The sequence below is a fragment of the Enoplosus armatus genome, chromosome 7 (assembly GCF_043641665.1).
Source record: "Enoplosus armatus isolate fEnoArm2 chromosome 7, fEnoArm2.hap1, whole genome shotgun sequence".
NCBI classification, from domain to species: Eukaryota; Metazoa; Chordata; class Actinopteri; order Centrarchiformes; family Enoplosidae; genus Enoplosus; species Enoplosus armatus.
The window spans coordinates 6,885,632-6,907,127 of NC_092186.1; the positions used below are offsets into that span (position 1 = coordinate 6,885,632).

Below are 21,496 nucleotides of genomic sequence, written 5' to 3' on the forward strand. Positions count from 1 at the left end.
CTAAAGCCCCCGCCTGGTGGAACCAAAATGATCCTCTGACCTAGTTTAGGAAAATTCAATACAATGGTTTTAGGAGGAGAGCAGCCTGTTAACCCATCCCAAACGCATTACATTTAAACAATAACCTTAATCCAGACTACAACGGCTGATACAGATTTATGGAGCAGAAAACCCCCCCCCCCAAGACATAGATGTCATTTAGAAATGATTAGAAACACTGCTTGTATCAATTTGTGTTGCACTTGTTTTTTCTAAAAGCCTTTCAGACCCTGCTGTTTGTTTGGCTGGCCTACAGAATATCACTCTACGTTAACGCAACACAACGCTCCAACATTTGAACAAAACCATCACAAAAGGAGGCTTCAGTCTTTTTCCATTTGAATTTATTAACAGAATTTTATTAACATTTAATATGCAGGAATGAGACCTTCTGTGAATACATGGCACAATCATATTATGTACATTCTTTAAGGAGACGGTGCACAAACATGGTGGAGGGAGGGGTAAATACAGGAATCTTAAAATGACCCTTCAGTGGGCTCCGACTGACGTGAGCCGAGTGAGAAACACTGACTTTTTGAAGTTAAAAATGTTGTTTTTTTTATAAAGAAACATGGCAATTACCAAGAAACAAAAAGTAATACTACTGTTTTGTCGCACATCAATTTCTATATACAAACTAGGGACAGGTAATTCACACAAACCAGAGGGAGAAATCTACCACAGTGCTAGGCTGGAGCCATTTTTTAACTCTGTAACTGTAACAATATACATAATTCCCATGTAACACAACAATTACATGTGCAGCTGATCACCCCACTTTATTTTAAAGAAACTAAATCAGAGCAAACCTGCGTTTGTTCCTCTCTTTAGCCTATAATGCTTTTAAAGCTCATTGCACATTTTCCCCCCACAGACGTTTGTGTCTTAGTCGAATGCCTGTATGAATGTGTGTATTAATAGATGAGATTAAAGCAGTCTCTCTGTGGCAGCTCTTCTTCGACTTCCGTAAAGGTTCAGAGTTCAGTGTCCTGTCAAGTAGTCCTGGGTGGAGTCCGAGGCGAAGGAGTCGGCGTCCTCGTTGTCCGAGTCTTCGCTGCTGTCGTCCGCAGCGGGCTCCCCGGACAGGGCGATGCGGGCGTAGTCGTCGGTGTCGATGGACTTGCAGAAGTGAATAGCGTATTTCAGTTTCTCCTCCAGCACCTGTTTACACGAGTACCTGGGCAGCTTCAGCAGGAAGAAACAAGTGTAGGACTCTGGGAGGAAGTGGTCAGGGGGGTTGTACTTATCCAGTACCTGGGGACAGAGAAGACGTTATTAGGTCTCTGAATCAGGTTAGTATAAAGCTGGATTTATACTTCAGCGTTGAGGGGCTACAGCGTACTTTTAAGACCTTTTTTTTTTTTTTTTTTTTTTTTTTTTTTTTTTTTTTATATAAATAAAGGAAACTGAATTCAAGACCTTTCCAAGACCTGCAGTTCCACTTCTTACCTGCACAACAAAATCCCGCCCACGGAAGTCGGCGATGGTGCGGGGCAGACGTGTGCGACCCCAGACAAACCTCAGGAATAGAGACCTCTCTGTGTTGGAGAAGGACTCCATCACCTCCCAGAACCACTGGATGAGCGACGACGTGGGCTCCACTCCCTTATAAGTGGCCACGGACTTCAGCAGGTGGAGGGGGATGTCCGGGCTGCCGCACACCTGAGGAGAGGAAACATTTTAGTGCCGGACCGGGCACGCAGCCAGAGGACAAAGGCAGCGCCACAAGCTTAAAACTGCTCCCACTAACCATAGTTTCCAGTTCGTAACCAGTGAACAGTGACAGCAAGGGAACGGGGACTACTCGAGCCATCCCCTCGCGCACGGCCGAGACCTGCTCGTCAAACTCATGGAGCCTGAAGAGTCGGGGGGAAAAAAACAGAAAGGTAAACACAAACACACATCGGAAAGCGTACATTCTGTTCATTCAGTGGGTTTTGTCACCTGTAGTTAATTGCCAAGCGGACGTATTCTGCGCGGTTCTCCAGGGTGATGTGGGAGTACTTGGAGCTGAGCTGGATGTCCTGGCCGCTGGCGTTGGGCACTGTGAAGGGCAGGGTCATGGCCTCAAACTCCTCCGATGTGGCCTCGTTGTCCCGGATGTACATCAAGCCGGGAATAAAATCCTTATCAACCTGGGAGGTAGAGAGCAGATCACCACTAAATATTCTATTACATCCATTTGCGTCTTAATAAACTAATTTCACGTGGTATATGCGTTCATCTGTACGTGTGCGTATTTATTTGCGAGTGCACTCGTGCCCTCATGCTCACAACACAATTCCCGTGAGCTCCACATCGATCCACCCTTTCTTCAGTCTTGTGCTGCACTAATTTCCCATCCAACCTTTCTAATATCTCTGGGGCAAAACCGCAAAACAAGAGGAGCTTTGTGAAGGAGAAGGGCCCTTTTTTCCCATTCCAGTATTTTACCAAAGATGGTTCAGGAGCTCATGATCACAGCGTGAGGGCAGGAGTGGACTCACGCCATCAGTGAAACAAAAGCCGAGATTGTAGCTCACAGCTTTTTACTAAAATGAATAGATCTGAACCTTAATGAGGAACAGGTACAGTATGAGTTTACAGAACTGTTCCTAACTGTACAGCAGAGAGCTGATAGGCTTATGGTTTAATCTGAGAGGGAATGTATAGGAATGTGTTCTTTGTGCAGGTTATAATGCAGATCATGAGGTTTTAAAATGTTACATAATGTGTGACATAAAAAGAGGCATTCCTTTCTGGAGCTGGAGGGCGGAGATGTGAGTTTAGCTAGAGACAATTAGAGTTGAATAACGTATAACACTAACATGCGAGAATACTTTTGTATTCTTATCCAAAATCTCTTTTTCTGTGCCGCCTGTTCATGAGTAGGTGCATGTTTGTGATATTAGATCATTAGCATAATTGACACCCTGAATTGGTGCATGGGGCTATCTGTTCCGCTCTGTTTGGGGGCTTTAAAAAAGTTTTTTAAAAATTGAGTAAAAAGAAGAATTTCACACTGCAGACCTTCATGTCATGCCGTCAGAAATCAGCAGACAGAAATATAAAACATTAAGAAACTCAGCTGCTAAAAAACATCTTGCTAAAGCAACAACAAAATAAGACAAAACTGTAACGTAAGTAACGTCAGCATTGAAAGGCGGCTTAGAGTCAAAGTTTATACCTACAGTAGATTACAGGCTTCTTTTTTAACAGTATTTGATTCTTAATTCCAGCAAGGCGAGACATGATACAGGACACGTCAGTGGCATCAGGACTTATCGGGACATACAGTTGTATATCATCCACATAGCAAGATAAGTGCAGTCATAGAGACAGACAGAGACGCTCCCCTGGACCAGCATAAAGACCCTGAGGCAGCAGTTGGAACTGCTGAACTGTTGCCATGCCAAAATAAATAAATGAAAAAATAAAATACATCATAAAAAAATATAAATTTTGCATTAAATGTATGATATCATGTTTATCATTACTAAAGCTGGAGTGCGGGACTTTTACATAAAAACAAACATCTGTGACGTGTAAATCTCTCTGTATACAGAGCTTTTAAATCTGGTGTCTGTGGCGACATTCCCGCCCTGGTGCCGCAGTAGTGATGTGTTTTACATAAACCAGCAATGATTGGTTTGCCAGAGTTGAATGGGGGAGCACCCGTAGCGACAGAGTGGGCTACCGCCATGGCTACAGCAGAGCCAAGTAGAGTCACATCAAGGAGGTTCAAAATACTTGATCATCACGTGACTCACGCAGAGTTCAGACAGTTCCAGGAAGTTCTTGGCAGGGCAATTTGAACGCGTAAATATAATACATCAGTGGTAAATACAGAGAGACAGAACTGCGTTTTTGGTACGTAGTTAGAGAACGGAGATGACGCAACTCTCTCTCTCTCTACATGACTCTGGGCGACAGAAAAACCTGTAGGCATTTGCCAAAAGGGGAAGACAAAAGCTCCGCACTCCAGCTTTAAACTTGAATGTAAATCAGTTTATATGTAAATACGCGCTAGACTCTCTTCTTCTATGAACTGTGATGCACAGGTGCAACAACTTCAACATTGATGCATCAGACAACCCGAAAAGTCTGCACTTGTAACTTATGCCAGATGCATCTAGTTGACTAATCAGTCTAATGTCTATGTATTACCGCCACCAGCGTGTGGTGTGATGTCGAACATTTAGCACGCTGAGGAAGGGCTCGGCCCTGATATTTCCTGCGTCACTCGTGGTGTGCAGACCTACCAGTTTGTTATAATTAACCTTAAAATTCATTTCAGATTAAGTCAATGTAATTCTTAAATAAAACAAGTTTTTACCGCTGTGGAGAATATCTGTTCATACGACAGGTCTGGACCACAAGGGAATTTTGTTTGCACTTCAAAGAAAATTGGTGAACGCTACAAGAACAACAAATCTGTTGGTACGGGTGGTTCTTGGCCCCGTGTTTGAAAAGATCTATCTTCACACTCAGTCAATCATCGTCAGCGTGTGCTGGATACACACTGAGAGCTTCATTGTGTAGAGGGGAGCAGGACTGCGTACGCACCTCACTGAGGTCAGCGATGGTCAGGTTCATGCCTGCCAGCTGCTTCCACACCGGCTCTGCCAGATTCAGACTAAGAGGGCTTCCGGTCCGGATTGCAATGCCCAGGAGCACTCCTGCAGACACAGCAAGGCAGAGGGCATTACACACAGATCAAACGAGAACAATCGTCTGTCACTGTGCTGTGCAAAACAAAAAATCTCTCTATTAAATGAAGCATGTTGACAGTTGAGGCCAGGTGTTTTATCAGCCAAACTGCACATGAAGCATTTGTACGTTTTAAAATAAACACAGTTTAGTTTGTTTATCTAGGATTAACACCCCAGAAGACCTGACTGGGAGATTAACTGGATTATACCTAGGAAGCGGAACATGCTCATGTGAAGAGGGGACTTGGCGGCGGGGTTGAGCAGGAAACAGTCCCTGTTGGCGCCCGACTCGTCCCGGCCGTTGGGGGTGACGATGAGCAGCGGGGTCAGGGCGTTCTGCAGCTCCTCACACATTTCGGCAATGGACTCGCTGTAGCCGCCACCACAGTCGTCCACAGACTCCCCTGAGAGAAAAAAAACATCCAGGGTGAGGAAATGCACGCAGCCCCGTGTTGCTGATCATTCCTTTTAAAGAATCATACAGAGACATTTGGGTGACGGGTGGGCATGACGGTGTAGCACCTACCCACAAATTTGACCTTCCACACCCGATGAGGGAGCAGCAGGCTGTCTGGGCTGAACGAACTCATTTTGGCACACATCTGACCAAACACAGACTTGGTTCCGTCGGGGCCAGCCAGGCCCCCTTTGCTACGGGAACGCTTCACCTGCAGGGTGAAGAAGAGAAAGGTGATTATGGTTTGACTTGTTTCTGTTCTGTGCTTAATAACTTCCTCCTAGATAGAAAGGAAGTACTAATAGGCATGAATTCCTGGATGTGACAGCTCTCTGCACCACGGATACAACCAGAGCTACATAAGAGGGGGGGGGGGGGGGGGGGGGGGTCTATGTGGAGTAAAGTCCAAAAGTCAGTCCAGGAACCACTGCAGACAGGCTGGAGCACAGATTACACACACCACAGAAAAATCCCCTTATGAAAGACATCACATGTAATGCTCAGGAGCCTGTCCAGCGGGGGGGAGAGGGGGGGGACTACAGTAAGAGGGAGCAGGAGGCTTGAAGAAAGTGATTATGAAACAGATTATGAAAAATGTGTATTAAAAATGTGTGTTTTCATGTATTTCCTACTGCACCTGTATCCTGTTGAGCTCCACCACAGGTCCGTGCTGTCGGTCCCTCACCATCGTGGCTTGAACCACCTTCCTGAAAGCTGCTTCCTGTTCAGACATACAGTATAACACTGATGAATTTTGGCTGTAAACACATGTTTTATATGTTTTATTCTGGGATTAAAATCCACGCTATCTCACCTTGCCCTGGGAGATGAGGATGCCCCTGAGTGTGTCAAAGCCCACTGAGGGTCCGTGGCCTGTCTGACCCAGCCGACCCTCCAGGTCAAACATCGGTATACACGGGCAGAAGAGCTCTGAGATGTGATGCAGCAGTAGCAGCCTGTTCCTCAGGGCCATGATGGGGATCTCCTGCAGGTGGTTGTACTCCATGGGAACCTTTTAACACACCACACAGACAGTCAGAGATTGAGATGACAGGCTTCTGTCTGCAAAGCTTTACTGCCATCTACTGGAACATGTGGACTGAGAACTCATTTTCCAACATACAAAGACTGAAGAAGTTTAAAGTTCCTTTTGAAGCAAGTACAGTACCTGTGCAGGCAGCTTTCCAGCGTTGGTGGGCTTGCTGGTGGACCAGGCGAGGGTGTGAGCAGAACCACAGGCCACCCTGTTGATTTTCTTGCCCTGCAGCGCAGCCACCAGCCGTGGCCTTTGGATGGCATTGGTGGTCCCGTCTCCAAGTTGGCCCTCATCGTTGTCGCCCCATGTGTACACTTCTCCTGAGCCAAACACAACAGCAAAGCCTTCAGTGAAGCTGCAGTCCAACCCGACTTAGCTGAACTGTTGGGACTCAATGATGCCAACTGGCAAGATGGCAAAGAGGACTTGTACAATAAACTGATCTGTGGGGAACATGAACAAAAAGGAGCATCATGCATGAAATGATAGATCCTACCGTCTTCTGTGCAGCACACACAGTGCAGTGACCCTGTGGCGATGGCGATGACCTTCTTCCCTTGTAGCCCCTGAACCTGTCTGGGTCGTCGAACATGGTCGTCAGAGCCATGGCCCAGCCGGTGATAGTCCCCTTTCCCCCTACGGATGACATGATACATGCACCCAACTGAGCCGTCTCATCTCTAACAATAACAACACAGTGAGGCAAGCTGCCATGATGGATCTTCTACTCTGTACTGTGCTGCACATACCATGTGTACACTGCCCCCGACTTAGTAAGAGCCACCGAAAACTGAGAGCCACACTCCACTTTGACCACTCCGAGGCCGGTGAGAGAGTCAATCTGGAAGCAAGAAACCAATTCATCAATAATGTGAAGGTCATTCAGTCCACATACATTGTGCCTCAAGGACATCAAGTTATTAGGTGTTTTTAAATGCAATCGGATCATCCACTTAAAAATAAAAACCTCATCCTTTTCCACTAGAACAGAATAGGACTAATCTGAAAGATTTACAAGTAGAAATGTAATTTAACTTAAATGATTGCATGTGGGGAATACTGGGTTGTGGAGGAGTTACTTTAACTTTTCAGACACGTGTCTGAACACATTTTTAAGTACAGCTGCATGTGTGTCTGCAAAATGAATCTGGCACAGATGACTCGACTCAGATGCTTCGATTCTTGGAACTATGAAACAGCTATCGAAGAGCAAAGTGTACATTTCTGCATGTGAGATTCTTAATAATACACTTATTCACCGCGCCAGGCCAAGAAATAGTCCAGCACATAATTCATAACCATGTAAGCAACTTGTTATTTTTACACTTTTTTCTTAGAGGTGCTGGAAAGTGGATATTTTTTAACCTTGAGTCTTTAAGTTAAACTAATGATCTCCTGGCTGTAGCCTGGAATTTAGCTTCAGAAAGGTATTGATTTTCTCATCTAACTCTCGGCAAGGAAGTGAATAAGTGTATTTCGGTATTAAGAAGTGCTAAACATATGTTGTGGCTGCTGATCTTACAGGAAACAGAAAACTTAGCTTATAGTTTTCAACTTACTCTTGTCTCTTCATGTATAAAATATGTAGAGAAAGAGGACAAGTATAATGTGATGCTTCTGCTGACCTCCAGTGCACACTGCTGTGTAAATTGCCTTACCTTCATGGGGATTTTGCAGCCATCACTGCCTCCCCGGCCCAATTTGCCGTAGTCACCGTCTCCCCAGGACCAGACCATGTCATCATCTGTTAGACACAGTGTCTGGGCGTCCCCACTGCCGCAGGCTACATCAATGACCCTGTGACCCTGCAGTGCATCCACCTGGATAAGCCACACAGACACTGACATCAGCTTTACCTCACCGTGATTGTCTGGGAAACCTTGTCAGAGTGAGGCAGAGTGAACCGCTTGATTCCTGTCCAAACACTGACAGACATACATTCTCGCTGAAAGACTTCGGGTTGACGGTTATTTTTTCTGAGCCTTTTTAGTGTACTGAGAAACTGAGCTAAATGATCACTGACCAGCTTGGGTTTGAGCTGGTCCTCGCTGTCTCCGTGGCCCAATCGTCCGTAGCGACCCTTGCCCCAGGTGAAGAGCTCTCCGCTGGCAGTGATGCAGGCGCTGTGTGCCCCTCCGGCTGCGATATCCACCACTTCCACTCCTCTCAGGGACTCAATTACACGAGGACGGTCACAGGGGCTAAAGTCAGGAGGAGTCACAGTTACCATAAAAACACAACCCTTTACACAGTCTTAATCAGTGAGTCTTACATTGACGTGGATTTGTATTGGCATAGTGCAAAGTGTTATATATATTTTGATTCAGTCTCGACCTTCTGTTCCCATGGCCCAGTTTTCCATCCTCAGCCTCTCCCCATGAGTAGACTTCCCCCTCAGAGGACAGCGCCAGGCAGTGCTTTCCTCCAGAGTTTACAGCCACTTTCCTGATGAAGACGTGTTGGATGGACTCCAGCAGAGTGGGGGTGGACACAGACTCTGTGCCTCCAATACCCAATCTGCCCCCAGCTCCATATCCCGTGGCATACAGCTGCGGATCAAGACAGCATACATTAGTCTGACAATATATTACATTGTCCTGGAAGTCATCACTTTGACATTGTGGATCAAGACTCTTGCTAGAATGTGTTACAGCCAAAATGTTGAGTTAAATACTGTAGCGTCTGATTTGGACAGACCTTTCCATCAGCAGTGACAGCAAACAGAGTCTGCTCCCCGCCGATTAGCTGCACTGGCCGCAGCGTGGCAAGGGCTTCAGTGGGAGTGGGCACTTTGACCTTTGCCCCCTCAATGCCCCCCAGCTGACCTCTGTGGTTGTGGCCCCAGCCGTAGATGGTGCCACTCCCCCCAGCGGAAAGGGTCCAGTCGTCCGGTCGTCGGTTCATCCACTGCACAAGCTGCTCGTCGTGCTCGCGCTTGAACAAGTCGTGACTCTCGTGGAGGCCGTTCATGCTCTCATGATCAGCCATAAGCTCGCGTATTTTCTTGGTAACCTTCAAAGGGGGAGGAGGGATTGGAGGAAAACGGATTAAGAACATTCTCAGGTCAAAGTGTGATGAAGAAAAAGTGAAGGCTGGCACAGACAGCACAGCCCGGCGCACTCACCTCATCCAGGAAGGGTCTTGGTAGAGAGGTTCTCTTGTCTAGAGCCACAGCGACTCTAGAGGCAGTGCAGTATCGGCGGAACCAGGCCCACTTGTGGGTCTCAGCGCAGCAGGGTAAGGTATCGAGCTCAAGATCGCAGGCAAGAGCAACCAAGACCTGAACAAAATGTTAAAATTAGCCTCTGAGCGAAAACTACATGTAATGATCTATAGAAAATCCAATATGCTCACAACCTGTGGAGCCACTGTGTTGGAAAGTAAACAAGTGGTAGCATACCTTGAAAAATGGACTATGAAGCAGCTGCTTCCCTCCCCTGACAATGGGGTCCTCGTACTCATACTGCCTCTGCAGAGCCTCCGGTAGCCCCTTCACGAGAGCGGCCAGTGCACTGCCGGTGAAACTCTGGAAGAAAATTATAATTACATCATTACTAAAAATATAGGCCTCACTATACTAAATAGTTAGTAACAGAAAATTGCAGCACTGCAGTAGATGGTGTACGAGTTGAAGCTGAGACAAGTTTAGCGAGGGGAGTGGAAAGGAAATACATGACAACAAAGGTACAAGTGTGGGGAAGAAAATGTGATCAATCAAACAAATAAACACAAATCATGAAAATAAAAATAATGAACAGAATAATAATTCCAGAGACCGTGAAACCAAACATTATAATAGTAACAACAGCCATGTTACTGCAATAGTTATCACACATACTGCGATAATAATTCTATAAATTATCATTATATACACACACAATAAATATTTCAGTTAAACAGTTCATCTTTCATCTGTGTGATCACTCTGTACTCACCATAGAGCGAGCCTCGCCTTCACTGTCACCCAGCAGCCTGTTTATGTTGATGGACTGACCGTACTCTGTGGTCAGGAGCTTTCGTAGTCTCTGCAGAGCCCACATCCTGTGACCAGCAGCTGGTCAAAGTAAAATAAAATACAAAATGTATATTTAATTTCTAACAACTACACTTCAAATAAAAAAATATTTATTGGACTACAGTAAGGCCTATACATGGGGAATCAGGACAATCATACTGTACCTAGTGCACTAAGCTGGGCGCAAGCCGCAAGGGAGGCCGCTAGGCGAGGCACAATGCTCCTGTTGGAGGCAAAGTTGAGCCTGAAGTCCAGCAGACAGGTGACCAAGTCCATGGAGGGGCAGGACAAGATACAGCGATCAGACAGCAAGTCTTTAGGACCTGAGGAAAGACACGAAAGAAGTGTCACGAGCCAATGCCGTCTGTGTATGTGGCAGTTTGGTGGTGCAATGATCAACTGGCATATGTGTTAGTGAGTGTGAGAGGTACAATATCTGGTTTATTTATGCCAATGTTTTTACTGGTCACTTGGTGCAGTTTAAACTTTGGTGTCAGCATTTTGTTATGTGTTTGGTGCGGCTCACCAGCAGCAGGCATGATGGGATAGACAGTGAAGCGCCAGCCCCAGCCATTGACAGAGCCATCACTGGTGAATTTCCATTTAAGTTCATCTCCTGGGATCCTTAACTCACTGGACCAGTCAGACCACTCCCGACCTGAAACACACACACACACAGCAAGCCGCCACATAAATATTTGATTCACTGGCATACGCTCGATTGGTTTTAGGGTCTTTCTCTCATCACCTGATCTGACAGAGACAATCCTATTGGCTCCATCCATGATTGTTAACGGATCGTGGCGTCTCTCAGTTGAACATTGTCGGTCAAACTCTATCCTTAGACCCTCTGCACCTGCAAAATGAAATAAGAGATGTTGTTTACATCCAAGTCATAATGACCTCCAGCAACATCCTGAAAATTATCTTACTCATTCAAGTTGCAAACACACCCAACGTCTAACTAAAGAGTCAAATAAAGAATCCCTCCAGTTTCCCTTTTTACCTGGGATCTTTACGGTACCACTGGTAGAGGTGTCATCTGTGTAAGGATGGCTGCTCTCCACGACAACTGGCTGAGAGGACAGACGGCCACTCTGGGAGTCCGTGGCAACGTCCTCCAGCTCAGTGACACACAACTCCAGCAGCATGTCGGCAACCTGCAGAGCAGTGAGAGCCAAAAATGTCAAATGTTACCCGCTGACGTCCTATAAATCACAACATGGAATAAGAAGCAGAATACAGTAAATCACCTGTGGATACGCTGTACCCATGCCGGACAGCACAGCAGACAGCACCTCCTTGCCCTTCTCCCCAGAGCGACACGACACTGCCAGTTTAAGCAGGTCCACCATTACACGTGTGTCATCGGGCACAAGCAGGCTTGTGAACTCATCGAGGTACTGAGGCTCTGGACCAACCACTTTGCTCTGGCTCTCAGAGTCCTGAAGACGAACATGGCAGAGTTAGGTACATGTGGCTGGGGGTTAATATCTTCAACAAGCACATATGTTCAGTTAGACAGACTGACCTCCTTTGTCTTGGTCATGGTCTCAGCTATGATGCTGGCTGCTCCGGGGTCATCAGTGACGGGGATGAAAGGACGCGACGAGGCACCGGAGGCAGAGGGAGTCATAGCTGAGGACGGGGTGACGGCTTCTTCTGATGAGGGAACCTGCACACACACACACACACACAAAAACACACATGGTATGGCCATGATCACACAATTATTTTTTTCCCACATATATCCATTGACTTTTAACATTAGTACATTACAATAAGAAACCCACAGACTGTATGACAGCGTCAAATATAGTTTCTGCATCAGCTTATTCCAGTACTTAATTTAAACTCAAATATTATCTTAATATTGAGTGTTATAATGAATGTATTATAGGCAGTGTTCATTCTCAATAGTTGGCACAACAAAACGTCTATGTAATGATTCATTCCCTAGTTGTCTGTAGGGATAAAATAAAAAATACACAAGCAGCAGCTACAAGGTGAAAATGAAACAGCCACAAATTCAAATTCCTGCTTTCCATTTAGTTGTCAGACATGTTCTAAAGCTTTTTGGCGAGCACAATCAGATTTTAAAGTTAAAATCCTAAAGATTTTCATGAAATGAAGCTCCTTTTTTGTACCATTTCTTCTGCGATAGCCACTTAATGTAGTGATAAATGACTTCTCTATGTAGAAGTTTTCCTGCACTGGGTTCAGACTGCCGTCACACACTCAAAGCGATTAACAGCAAACGATGCAATGTTATCCCACTTATATCAGCCTCACTGCTAACTGTCCTCTTTACAGAACATCCAACTGCCACTGCTTCACATTAAATGAGTTTAACTAGCGAAACACGGGGTGACTTTAATGTGTCTGTCACCATGTGTGTTGTGCGCAGCATAAAAAGATTTCAGTTACAACTATTACTGATTATTGTTATTAAACAGACCGTTGCTCTTCTGTTGTGTTTCTGACAAAGCAGTTGCTTAAAGAGAGCTTCTGGTGGTATTAAACCGCACTTGCTGTTAAAGCTGGTAACCACTGGTGCCACGACTGAAATCTTAAGGATTATAACTTTAAGACCCAGAATGAAAGTGGAGAAAGTTGTGGAGGGAAACTTAGTTAGAGTTTTGATTATGATCAAAGCCCTGTGAGAGTTCCTGGTGTTTACAAGTTGGACCCAAATATAGTTTGCTGATGGTTGCATCTACACACCTGGTCATTATGGGAAAAAATGCTCATTGCATCGTTACTGTTTTACAGTAAATCAGCAAAAAATGCAGTTGAGGCAGCTCAAGAACACCCTCACTGACATTTATTAAATTAAGCTTTTCATAGATTGTTTGTTGGAGTTTGTAAATGAAAGTCGTTCTAAATATATTGAGGTCCTCACCTCTCCCTTCTTGTCTTGCCAGGGGTTAGGGCTAACTCGCTCCTCCGCTTCAGGCAGGACAGGAGGACCTTCTTCGTCACTCACGCTGGATGAGGACGAGGAGTCCGATGGGGGAACAGGTGAGCTGGAAGGACACTCTGCTGGCAGAATCATGCTGGCTGGCATCAGAGCACCAACAACTGCGTCCCTGTGGGAACACACAACGCATCCTGTCAACAGTAACAACGACTAATGACAATTACCAGTCAGCAGATTCAAACATTTAGAGGTCACACAAACTTTTATCTCATTCTGTTCAGAATTCATTCACTCATCTCGAGTTTGTTTATTACCAGTTAAAATCCTAAAATCCAACAAACAAGATGATACAGATTTATTTACTTTTTCTTAGTATGTAAATGGTATATGTAATTCCTTTTCCTAAACATTTTATTGACTGTTTTTAGATGTTTGTGTGTCATTTTTGCTTTTTATTTGAGAGCTGAGAGTGTAGACATATTGAAAAGAGGGGGCCGACATGGCTGAATTGGTTGTGTCACAGTTACATGATGCGCATCACAGTCTTCCGACCCACCAGGAGGGGATTCAAACCCTTTAGACAACATACCTCGCATACATGATTTGGAGGGCTGACAGCACATGAGACAGAGCCTGCTGCTTGGCCAGGTTGCCATCCAGACTGAGGAGGATCTTGGCCAGCGAGGGTCGATTAGGCTTCACGTTGCTCTGCCCGCTCATCTTGTTGTTCACTGCTGAGGAGTCGCTGTCTGACTGGACGCCTGCGTTGTACAAAATCAAAACAATGAGACACACTCTCATTGATGTGAAGCACCCTAAACCAGCTCCATTCATTATCAGCCAGCTGCAGAACTGGAGTGCCAGCAGATTCAGCCCTGCAGTTCCTGCCCAACCTGCGCCACCTCTCGATAAGAAAAGTAACAACCGTCTATACGTGCAGATGTTGAATGCCCACGTCCCACATCTGCAGGCAAGGAAAGCAGTTTTTTTTCTTTTATATAGATGACCACATGTGCAGGTCTAAAATGCTTCAGTTGCTGCTGCTGTCCTTTACTACAGGTACAGCTCAGCCTGTGCAGAACTGGGTACCACAATGTGTAGACAATGAAAGAACAGTGAAAGTGAATGCAAACAACCTTAGTGTCAACTATAATTATGCTGTTTGCACCTGTGATACATGCAAAAAAAAATTGTATTGTACCATCCTGTCAAATGTTCAAATCAAAAGCAAACAATTGACAAAAACAACCCTATTCTGAATTATACATATTGCTTTTCATCATGACCAACCATATTTTGTGCAATCATTCTAAAACATGTCTCAGAAGGCGTCTTTTGTCTTTCACTTAAGTCCAAAACTTTGCTTTTAGCAGTTTGATAAATACGGGCACGTCTGATGGTGACAGAACGGCTCCCCCTTGTGGACAATCTGTAATGAGCTAAACATATATGTATGAGTTTGTGAGAAACTTGTAAGCATTACAATCCCAAGAACTGATACCGACTGACAAAGACTGGGACGGAGGGCTGTGTGGGAAAGGGAGGATTACCTAGATAGGATGCTCCGAGGGAGTCCCTGGCTGTCTGGAAAAGTACTGGCTCGTGAACTGAGGGTGTGGTCACATCCACAGTGGTCCAGGCCACGCTGTGGGAGGAGCCACAGGCCACTCGAGTGATCTTCTGTCCCTCCAGGCCCTGCACCAGGGTGGGCTTCCTGTTAACTGTGGTGGTGCCGTTCCCCTGCTGCCCATGGTCATTGTCCCCCCACGCGAACACCTGGCAGAGGAACAACACCATGACTGGATTTCACGTTGGTCGTGGTTTGTTTTAAAATAGAAAATCATCAACTTAATGCTCCATACTGCTCGAACCTTTCTGATCGGGACTAAAGAAAAGCCACACAAGAAAAGGAAAAGGCACAGCTCCAAGCACTCAATCTTAACAACCTCTTAAAGTGGTCAAATACTGAGTAGCTGCCTCTCATGATAGGAAGTGATGTGCTAACATTAATACATTTGCTTGGAGGGAAGGTATTATACAAGATGAAATAAGCTGCGTAACAGCAAAGGTCGGAGGTGCCTGGAAAAGCAGAGAGAGTCGATAAATAAACTCCCGCTACAGGAGGAGAAATCTACACATCTAGAACAGTTCATGGCAGTAAATGAGCAGAGTGCCTGAACGATGTGCTCTGGTTTATAACGATGGTGGAGGTCAGTACAAACCTGTCCTGTGTCTGTAACAGCCAAACAGTGCAGTGCTCCAACGGCAACATGGACGATCTTTTTGCCCCTCAGTCCCTCCACCATCTGCGGTTTCCGCACATGGACGTCGGTGCCGTGGCCCAATCGGAAATAGTCCCCTTTGCCCCTGTTTGGAAACACAAACACTCGTGAACACTTGTTTGAAAACAAAAAAAAAGGACACATGATGAATTATCGTGTGCAGTCGTATCATTCACCCATCTTACCAGGTCCACACAACTCCAGATTTAGTAAGAGCCAAGGAGAACTGTGCTCCGCATTCAATTTGGCAGACCCCCTGCCCATTGAGCCTCTCTATGTTCTGGGGGATGTTGCAGCCTTCACTGCCTCCACGACCCAGCTTCCCAAAATCCCCATCACCCCAGGAGAACACCAACCCTGACAAACATAAAAGGACACATTACAGACTAGAAATCATCTAAGCCAACGGAAAACTTCTACAGAGTATTGAAAGGTATTTTGTAGAGTCTTCATTGTAAACAAGAATGGTTTCTCTTGTGCTACTAGTGGTCTAAAACTCCACAGGATACCTTCAAGTACATTAACAGAAATACCTTCATCAGTGAGGGCTAGAGTCTGAGCATCCCTGCTCCCACAAGCCACCTGGATAACGCGATGTCCCAGAAGCACTTTTACCTGGATGACGAAGACACGGCAACCAGGAGTTACACACTTCGTAGTATACATGTATTCATAGCAGCAAAACATTGTAAATAAATCCAGTTGGCACTCAGTTACTGGGTGTAAATTGTTGTCTTTCTTTAGAGTAAGTGATGATGAAACATCCCATTCTCAGGGCTATTTTGCCCCTTATTAACCTAAAGACCATCAGTCTTTCTGTACAGTAAAGAAAGGGCTGAGGAAGGAGATACAGACGTACCAGTTTTGGCCTCAGCTGAGTAGTGTTGTCGCCATGTCCAAGGCGGCCATATTCCCCCAAACCCCAGCTGTACAGCTCCCCACTGGAGGTGATTGCCGCACTGTGAGAGCTGCCACAGGCGATGTCGCGGATGCGCTTGGTCTTCAGTGCCTCGATCAACCGAGGCTTGTCACAGTTCCTAAGGTGGAAAATCAACATCTTGACAGTCATATTGATAAAAATAGATGGAAAATGTACTTGTGAAGTCGTGATCTATGTCACTATTTAAAGAATACTCAAATAGAGAAAAAGCATAGTGATGATGAATTTCTCAGATATATGCAGATATATCTGTGCAAGATAACATACATTCTGCTGAAGTGGCCCAGTTTGCCGTCGTCCCCCTCTCCCCATGAGAAGACCTTCCCATCCACAGTCAGGGCCATGGCGTGGCGGCCCCCAGAATGCACGGCGACCTTCTTCACCACATAGTTACTGAGTGCAGTGATCTGACGGGGGATTGGGATGGTCCCACTGGACAGGCCCAAGCCTAACCTGCCGTTAGTGGCCTCTCCACACGCGTAAATCTTCCCCTCGACCGTCACTGCAACAGTGACACAATGGTTAAATAAACACGCTGCATGTGCATGTTAGATAAGAACATCAACTCCAAAGACATTTATCGCCCACCTGCAAAGAGGCTTTTGGAACCGCCGGCCACTTGTACCACATTGAGTGCAGAGAGAGTTTCAGAGAAAGAGGGCACCTTAATCTGTGAAGGACGCAAACAAAAGTGATTAGAGAATGCAGCCGCTTCTGAGCTTCTCCCACAGGCTCAGCCCAAGGACGCGTCTGCTCCCCTCAGCTGTACATTCTCTACACTGCTGGTTATCGAGTTGGACACATGTGCTTATCATACAGTAAGCACACATTGTTATATAAATCACCAGACAGGGCATGGGCCTGTGTTACAAACCCGACACATTGGGGTCACTTTTCAATTCATACGCAAGAAAAGTGTAAAGCTGCACACCTTGGAACCCTTGAGTCCTCCCAGCTGGTCCTTGTCATTCAGACCCCAGACAAACACCTTGGTCCTGATGGTGGCTGCGGACTCCAACCCTGATGACTTCTTCCGAGCAAGACTGAAAAGGACAAAACAAAAAACCCACAGTGAGTTCCTGGATAGGAATTCAGTTCATCTTTATTTTAATGTTCTCGCCCATACCTCCCAGTGGCAGTCTTGTCATCATCCTCTTCTTCATTGTCAGATGCCAGGAAAGGGACTGTGGCCAGGTCTTCATCCTCTGCCCTGATGCGCCCCACAATGCCAAGTCCATGAATCTTGCAGTCTATACCAGAGCTGCGGCACTGCTTGATTGCAATCTCGATGTATCTGTGATACTGGGGGGGGGGGGAGACGTCATTCAAGTTATTACAACAAAAGTAAATAACAATGATTAGAAGTTGTCAGTTACTAAGTCTTAAGCCAACTGACCTCAGTACAGTCACTAAGGAGAAGGACAGTGGTGTCTGTGGGATTGATGTTAATTGTCTTCAGCTCAATCAAGTTGTTCAAAGAGCTTCCACCTGAATATTAAGAAACAAACATTACATCTGATGATTAAAAAAAAAAAAAGAATTAAAAGCTTTTTAAGAATGTCAACAACACCCTGTTGTTTGAAGAGGAACTATTTGAAGAGCAAACAATAGATTACAACATCAGAATACAATTGTCTACAAACAGCGAAATTACAAGGCATCTGTCCAAATTAAGGGGCAGTAAAATACCCATGTTTGTTCATTTTTAAAAGAACAACTTAAGTGTAACTCACCTGACACCACCACTAGTGAGGGCATGTAGCTGCTGTCCGCTGGGTCCACATTCATCTTCAGTCTGTGCACAAGAACGTCTGGGAAGAGCTCGAGACGGATCCAGTGCTGCCGAGGAAAGAATGACAAATCCTGTCAGGTGATGCATTACACTTTAATGAAGCTAAACTAAATAGACTGTCATCCAGCTTATTAGAGTATGCAATTCAATCTCCTACTTTTCCCTGGGAGCCGGAGGACTGCCAGCACTGATCGCTGCAGTCAATGAGGCGCGAGGCCTGGTTCACCGAGGACGACACATTGAGACTCTTGACAGCGCGAGACCAGTCGTCAATCAGCATCCCGCGCTGGCTGCTGTGATGCTTCTTTAACTGTTTTCCTGAGCGGCCGCAGAAGGCCGGAGACTGGCCTAATAGTGGGGAAGATGAAGGACGAGGTTTACACACACGCACGCACACACATACACACACACACACACACAAACGGAAAACACAGCGGATGCCATCTTGGTAAACGTGTGACTGACCAGGCTCGTTGATTCTGCCAAAGGAATGTCTGGTGTTGTGTTTGCGGGTCTTGAAGCAGTTTTCGCAGAAGTCGAAGTCGTCGCAGTTCCTGCATTTGAATCTGGCGCCATTTATAGGGAACATCTGACAGCCATCACACCTACAGACAACACAAGTTGCATTAGAACAACATGTTGGGATACGTCATTGGGAAGACAGAAACTTTAAACATATCCGTACCTTACTCCAGGGTGAACACTGGGAACCAGCTCCATTTCAGACAACAAGCCAGTCCAGTGGGACTGCTGAGGGAAGTCTACTATCACATCCTTCCCATTGGCACTGAAAGCTAAAATGAACCATTTAACTATTAGTACAGAAGGATTCAGCTAACAGCATCTTTAATGGACATGTTTGTTAAGATTATAAATAGAATAAAAATTGGAGATACTCAGTTTAAAGGCTACAGAGAATGGCTTACCTTTCACAACCCCGACACTCCTGTGAGTGACGGAGCCCCATTTGTATTTTGGCGTGGTGACTGTGGGTTTCACCCTCACTTTGTCACCAATCTTTATATGGGAAGGAGAACTTTGTGGTGGGAATCCTGGGAAAAAAAACAAAGCAAACATGTCAGAGTGGTGAAGAGAAAACATGCTGCTAAAGTTTTTCCCAGAACTACACATTAAAACCACACAAGCTTACCAAGTAGCTCGATGTGGATGTAGCGGACCCAGTACGTCCCTCCTTTCTGCTGCCAGTCACACTGCACATTTAAGTCATGAAGTCCATCTCTGTCCAGCTTGATCACTTTCCCGACGTCTCCATCATACACTTCCTCGTACGTTCTGCAGCACTTCACCATCATCCCCACCTGCAGAGACGTCAGTGATCTATCAGACCTACGTCACATTTCCTTGAGGCAGTTTTAGAAAACCTTTAAAAAGGCAGCTGCTCTTACCTGAATGTTCTCTCTCACATACACAGCGTAATCATCGTTGCTTTGGAAATCGGATCTCTTCTTAAATGTCTGGCTTTCGGTCACCACTGCACCTGGAGGCTAATGTTAAACACAGGCAATATTACATATAAAACTATTATTAATCATGTCGTAAGGCTGAGTGACAAGTGACTCGGCCCATTATTGAGTGGGTTTATGGCAGAAATATAAGAGAAAGTAATGTACCACAGGGAATGTTGGCTCGGGCTCCTCCAACTCCTCCAGCACCTCTTCATCAGAGTATTCATCTGACACAGTGTCGGCATCGGACAGCTCTGTGACGTGAACGTCTGGATGGTCCAGCAGCCAGCCCACCAGAGACTCAACACCTGATGTATACGCTCAATTACTCTCCAAAAGTAGATCTCAAAACATTACATCACATCGTGTCACTAATACAGCAGACACATCACTGCAGCGCCAGTGTATAGGTTTGTGTCTTATGAAACTTTACCTGGGACGCCAGAGGCACTGCCTGTAGTTCCAGACAGCGACTTCAAGGCAAACTCGATGTTTTTCCGGGGGAACCCCATCTCCATAAGCTGGAGTACTATGGGTAAGGGAGGGACAGGGGAGGTCTTCTGTTTCTTCTGTTTGGGAGGGCGGACATGTTGTATGGTGACAGGCGTTGTGGCCTCACTGGAGCTGCTCTCCTCAAACAGCGGAGAGGACGGGTGGGCGGATTCCACAGCCAGGTACTGACACACAGCCAGAGCTGCAGCCTAAATATATACAGCGATACACAGATAACGCTGAGGTCAAACCGAATACACCAGCTCTAATGTATGCAACATTACCACTGACACTTAACACTGGGTTACTAAAGAAAGGTCTATTGACTCACCTCCATCTCTTGCCTGTCAAAAATGGCTTTGATGGGGGAGGGCTGAGTGGCAGCGGACAGCAGCTGCTGCAGGAGGATCAATGGAGGCAGGGGACCCTCAGGGGACAAGTCTCCCACATCAGGAGATGACACCACTGGATCCTCTGCAAGCAAAAAGTCATGTTCATAAAAGAATGTCTGTCTAAACTCTGATCAGCAACTCAGTTTACATGTTTACATCAACCCACATATAATCTCAGGGAAACCTCCAAAATTTGTAAGGTAAGCAGACTGGTTAATCAGACACTGCTAAGTTTGTCCTCCCACACAGTGCTGCATCAGAAGAATTAGCGCTAATTGTGCAAACAAAGCTCATTATGACCAAATTTCCATCCAGTCCACCCATGATGTTGCCCCAAAGCAGCAGAAAAGTTTGGAGGGTCATTGTACCTCATTACAAAAAACAACTATTTCTATCTCATAAAAATGAACCACCTGCAAGTTCAGACACATTTCCTATTTACTGAAACATTTTTGTGTGTAATGGCAGTGAATCTACGATCTACAAAAAACAAAATGACACAAAAAAACGGTTAAATACAACTTCCACATAGAAAACAGTGCATAAAAAGCATTTCAAATTGAAACTCTACAGTGCTGAACTAATCAGCAAAGGTTTTCCATAAAGACTGTCCCGACCAACTCCCCACTTCCACTTCCAAGACTCAGAAACACAGCCCTTCACTGCGGGAGGTCTTACCGCTGGGGTTGGGTCCTATGTCCACTACTGCCGGCTGGGAGAGGATCTGCCTGAGTTTATCCTGATGAGAGAGCAGGGCCCGTGATGCCTTTAAAATATACAGCCTCAGCTGCTGGCACCGCAGCAAATGGATGTCCACCTGGTCAGCTGGAAACACAATAGGCTTGATTAAATTCACTAGACTAGACCTTCGGCTCTGAACACTACATCAAAGCATCCTCCACAGTTCATTATTTCTAAAGAACAAATGAGACAGGGTATGATTTATCATGAGAACAAAGTCATGCATATTG

The 21,496-nt window shown here is 45.6% G+C and overlaps 1 protein-coding gene across 1 annotated transcript in view; it reads right to left on the bottom strand.

The window, feature by feature from the left end:
• Window positions 1-366: 366 nt before the first annotated feature.
• The window catches only part of herc2 (HECT and RLD domain containing E3 ubiquitin protein ligase 2), a 38,904-nt gene continuing 17,774 nt past the window's right edge, over window positions 367-21,496 (bottom strand). The window contains exons 44-91 of the mRNA XM_070908225.1: window positions 21,204-21,350; window positions 20,465-20,607; window positions 20,075-20,342; window positions 19,807-19,949; window positions 19,582-19,680; window positions 19,326-19,494; window positions 19,102-19,227; window positions 18,861-18,969; window positions 18,641-18,780; window positions 18,333-18,523; window positions 18,117-18,222; window positions 17,780-17,871; window positions 17,510-17,685; window positions 17,315-17,426; window positions 16,972-17,053; window positions 16,651-16,885; window positions 16,303-16,480; window positions 15,977-16,058; window positions 15,629-15,800; window positions 15,384-15,528; window positions 14,712-14,937; window positions 13,751-13,922; window positions 13,144-13,330; window positions 11,773-11,916; window positions 11,495-11,686; window positions 11,248-11,401; window positions 10,990-11,097; window positions 10,768-10,899; window positions 10,406-10,564; window positions 10,162-10,280; window positions 9,627-9,752; window positions 9,351-9,506; window positions 8,924-9,238; window positions 8,561-8,775; window positions 8,250-8,427; window positions 7,885-8,046; window positions 6,976-7,067; window positions 6,723-6,862; window positions 6,359-6,546; window positions 6,005-6,202; window positions 5,828-5,911; window positions 5,260-5,401; window positions 4,943-5,137; window positions 4,588-4,700; window positions 1,987-2,177; window positions 1,793-1,898; window positions 1,492-1,704; window positions 367-1,296 (exon numbers count right to left, since the gene is read on the bottom strand). Of these exons, the coding sequence (XP_070764326.1) occupies window positions 1,024-1,296; window positions 1,492-1,704; window positions 1,793-1,898; window positions 1,987-2,177; window positions 4,588-4,700; window positions 4,943-5,137; window positions 5,260-5,401; window positions 5,828-5,911; window positions 6,005-6,202; window positions 6,359-6,546; window positions 6,723-6,862; window positions 6,976-7,067; window positions 7,885-8,046; window positions 8,250-8,427; window positions 8,561-8,775; window positions 8,924-9,238; window positions 9,351-9,506; window positions 9,627-9,752; window positions 10,162-10,280; window positions 10,406-10,564; window positions 10,768-10,899; window positions 10,990-11,097; window positions 11,248-11,401; window positions 11,495-11,686; window positions 11,773-11,916; window positions 13,144-13,330; window positions 13,751-13,922; window positions 14,712-14,937; window positions 15,384-15,528; window positions 15,629-15,800; window positions 15,977-16,058; window positions 16,303-16,480; window positions 16,651-16,885; window positions 16,972-17,053; window positions 17,315-17,426; window positions 17,510-17,685; window positions 17,780-17,871; window positions 18,117-18,222; window positions 18,333-18,523; window positions 18,641-18,780; window positions 18,861-18,969; window positions 19,102-19,227; window positions 19,326-19,494; window positions 19,582-19,680; window positions 19,807-19,949; window positions 20,075-20,342; window positions 20,465-20,607; window positions 21,204-21,350 (7,595 nt within the window). The 3' untranslated portion in view covers window positions 367-1,023. The remainder of the gene's footprint in view (window positions 1,297-1,491; window positions 1,705-1,792; window positions 1,899-1,986; window positions 2,178-4,587; window positions 4,701-4,942; window positions 5,138-5,259; window positions 5,402-5,827; window positions 5,912-6,004; window positions 6,203-6,358; window positions 6,547-6,722; window positions 6,863-6,975; window positions 7,068-7,884; window positions 8,047-8,249; window positions 8,428-8,560; window positions 8,776-8,923; window positions 9,239-9,350; window positions 9,507-9,626; window positions 9,753-10,161; window positions 10,281-10,405; window positions 10,565-10,767; window positions 10,900-10,989; window positions 11,098-11,247; window positions 11,402-11,494; window positions 11,687-11,772; window positions 11,917-13,143; window positions 13,331-13,750; window positions 13,923-14,711; window positions 14,938-15,383; window positions 15,529-15,628; window positions 15,801-15,976; window positions 16,059-16,302; window positions 16,481-16,650; window positions 16,886-16,971; window positions 17,054-17,314; window positions 17,427-17,509; window positions 17,686-17,779; window positions 17,872-18,116; window positions 18,223-18,332; window positions 18,524-18,640; window positions 18,781-18,860; window positions 18,970-19,101; window positions 19,228-19,325; window positions 19,495-19,581; window positions 19,681-19,806; window positions 19,950-20,074; window positions 20,343-20,464; window positions 20,608-21,203; window positions 21,351-21,496) is intronic.